Consider the following 3,414-nt stretch of genomic DNA (forward strand, 5'->3'; position numbering starts at 1 on the left):
AAATTCACAGAAGAAATGACCAAGCAAAGCCCGTGCTGAAGGGTGAAACAGCTACACCTGGCAGCCCAGAGCCCCTGTGCACCTCCCCAGCACGGGCACAGCCAGAAAGCGCTGTGAGGAACATGGTCACAGACTCTGTCCTCCCTGTGCTTCCATAAAGCCAAGCACATTAGGATCCATTTAATCCATCTACCTTCACAACCTTTCTCAGATGAGTTCAGAGGATTAGAAGTCCATTTGGATTATCTAAAAATAACATTGTTCAAAGTAATTTTCCCATTTGCAAGTAGGAAATGGCACGAGTCCTTCCTGAGGCTCCCACCATGAGCTGCCGGGGCCAGGCTCCGCTCAGCCGGCACAGCATAGCACAGGAACTGCAGCAGAGGGGCTGCCCAGGCCAGGGGCCACACGGCAGCACGGAGCACCCAGCATGGTCCCACATGGGCAGGCTGGGGCTGCCTTACCTGTAAACAAGGGAGTCATCGTAAGTACCATTGTACTGGATTTGAAACATACGTATCCCAGGTATATTCCTCTGAAAATTGAATTTCAGCAGAGCCGTGGAGGATGTCGCTTCCGCAACAACCACCTTCTTATCCTGGCTGACTTTAGTATCCCCGTTGCTACTGCTCGCATTGGAGCCCGACTTGGTGGATGTGGAGATATCCGAGGAGCCTGGGTCAGGCTCATGGATGTGGTTTGTGCTGTTCAGCAAGTGGGGGAGTTTGATGATGTGCAGGTCCACTGTCTGCGTGGCCTCCCCTGCTGGGTTGGAAGCAATGCAGGTGAAGGAGCCCGTGTCCTTCACCGTCGTGATAAGGATGTCGAGCGTCCCGTTGTCGTACACCGTGGACCTGGTCGCATTGGAAATCAGTTTGCCCTCAGGTGAAATCCAATGGATTGCTGGCTCGGGGTCACCCCGGGCCTTGCAGCGCAGGGCTGCCCGCTGCCCCTCCAGCACCCGCAGCTCGTGGGTGTGCCGGGTGATGAGCGGGGGCTCGCAGAGGAACTCCTCCTCAGGGATTGACCAGAAGTACCGGCCAGACAGGAGCGTAGGAGAGGCACAGGTCTCCAGGTCGTCCTCCCTGGAAAGGCGCCTCAGCCACAAAAGCTCACAGTTGCAATGCAAGGGGTTCCCACCAAAGCTCAGCGCAAATGTTGAGGGGCTGATAATTCCTGAGGTTGCCAGCACCTGAGCACGCTGGAAGAGCGGATCAGGCGGTAGCTTCTGCAGTTTGTTGGATGTGACGTCCAGCCTGGTCATCTTGTGGAGGTGGGAGAAGGTCCCCTTAGGAATATGGTCAATCATGTTGTGGTCTAGACTGAGAGTGTGCAAACTGACCATTTTCTCCACGGCATCCCAAGGGATGGTTTCCAGATTGTTGTAAGACAAATCCAATTCCTCGAGAGCTAAAACATCATCAAAAGCTGTGGAAGAAATTAAAGTCAGCTGATTATTGTTCAGTATCAAGTGGTGGAGATTGGAGAGCCCACTGAACATGTCATTAGTGATCTTAGTCAATCGGTTGCTGTTCAAATGCAGAGCCCGCAAATTGCGCAGGTCGGCAAATGCGTGAGGTGTGATAAAACTGATTGTATTCCGGGACAGCGTCAAGTCCACCAGGCTGGTCATGTTGGCAAAGTCTTTCCTTTTAATGTTTGTAACAAAGTTGTCTGCCAGCCGCAGCTCCACGGTCCTCCTGTCAATGTTGGGAGGAACAAACAAGAGCCCTTTCTTGGCACAGAGGGTGGCGAGGTTCGGAGACAAGATCTGACAGACGCAGCGCTTGGGGCAGATCTGAGCTCGCACCGCTACGCCAATGAACAGCAGAAACAAAAGCAGTTTTTCCATTGTAGAACAGATTCAAGAGCCTGCAAGGGAGAGCAAATGGTGGTTAGTCTCTGTGAGGAAAAGCACGGGACATGATAAAAGAGCCAAGACAGATAGACTGTGGTTAAACTGTGGAACTGAAGTTCAGGTAGTGGCGAGTCACCCTCATTGTGTTACCTGGCTCTTCTTCATTCCCCCATCCCGACACAAGAGTGCCTACACTGCCTGCCAGGAGGACAGCTGAGAGACAGGGATGTTTGCAAATGCAATTATACATGCCCCGACACTTGCATACAAGTAACAAAGTGACTGGGAAGCCACTGTTGCCACTGCACTTGCCGCCCCTCAGGCCTCTCCTGCTAGAGCCCATCCCGGCAGAGCCCCTGACCTCCCAGGCTGGTTGGCCATAATGACAAATGTCCAGGTATAGAAAATGAGGAGAGGTTCATGTGTGCTTCACTTGCTAAGCTGAAACTCTCAGCAGCCTTGAAATCGCAGCAGCTCAATGGGTTTACAGCCATCTCCACTGAACATTTAAGCTCTTAATGCTATTTTCAGAATAAACTCAGAAGGAGCTAATTTTATGTCATTCAAACCCCAAAAATGCAAATAAAACAAAATAAATAAAAAACAAAACCCAAGAAAAGCCCCCACAACAGAGATCTAAATAAAAATGGATCTTGGGCTAATTTTAGCTGATTGCAGCTTTCCGGCTGCCGAAGCGCTGTGCTCCCCCTGGAAAGCCCAGCGGTTCAATCAGCTTTATCGCTCACACTGCCAGGCCCGGCTCCTCATGGCAGGTGGGAACGGGGCCGATAGCAGCAGTGCCCACGCCAGCTCAGTGAGATCATCCATCCGTGACTCTGCCAAAGGCTTCGCGGCACGGGCAGGCGGGAGGGCTGGGGGATGCTCCTCCATGGAACAGGTGGGAGCACGGTCCCATGGAGAAGCACCCACGTGTCTCAGAGGGAACTTGTGCCATTGTGAGCAATGGTGCTCAGAGGGGCTCCACGCTGCAATTGGAGCACTCAGCACCCTTTGGGACTGGCACAATTATACGTGTTCAGATCAGATTACTCAGACCCATTACCATCCCAGAGATGCATTAACAAAGCTCAGCTAAAATACAGTTTCACAGCTAGCCAGAAGCAGAAGTCTGGAATCATTATCGATATTTAAAGACACATAGAACAATAATTATTGCTCCTGTTGTCCAGTCTGTCCATAACCCAAACCAAATCCATGGTGCCATGCAAGCAGAGGCAACAAAAGGATTAGTGAAAATACCAGCCCTAAACCCTGCTTTTCAGCACTATCAATGTGCTTTTTCCTGGTACTTCTGGGAACTGCAAGTATTCAGGACTACTCCAACTTTTGAGTTCCCACTGGAAAAATAAAAGACTGTGCTACCGCGGTCCAAAGTGGAGTCTGCTACTGTGGGCAGTGCTGGGAGCTGCTCCCATAACCAGTATAACCATCACCATTCTTGCTGCCATGACTTGTGGCAGAAAGCAAAGTGCCACAGCAGTGTTCAGGTATGTTCTGTGGACTCACTTTCAGGACAGCACTGCAGATCAGGGTGG

General features: G+C 51.3%; 1 protein-coding gene across 1 annotated transcript; it reads right to left on the bottom strand.

Moving 5' to 3' along the window:
• Window positions 1–460: 460 nt before the first annotated feature.
• LRFN5 (leucine rich repeat and fibronectin type III domain containing 5) lies at window positions 461–1,852 on the bottom strand (the record flags this gene model as incomplete). Its single annotated transcript, XM_082283055.1, has 1 exon — window positions 461–1,852. One exon carries the CDS (start codon window positions 1,850–1,852, stop codon window positions 461–463), a length of 1,392 nt encoding a protein of 463 aa, XP_082139181.1.
• Between the last annotated feature and the right edge of the window lie 1,562 nt (window positions 1,853–3,414).

This window comes from Coloeus monedula, assembly GCF_965178545.1.
Source record: "Coloeus monedula genome assembly, chromosome: 6".
NCBI classification, from domain to species: domain Eukaryota; kingdom Metazoa; phylum Chordata; class Aves; order Passeriformes; family Corvidae; genus Coloeus; species Coloeus monedula.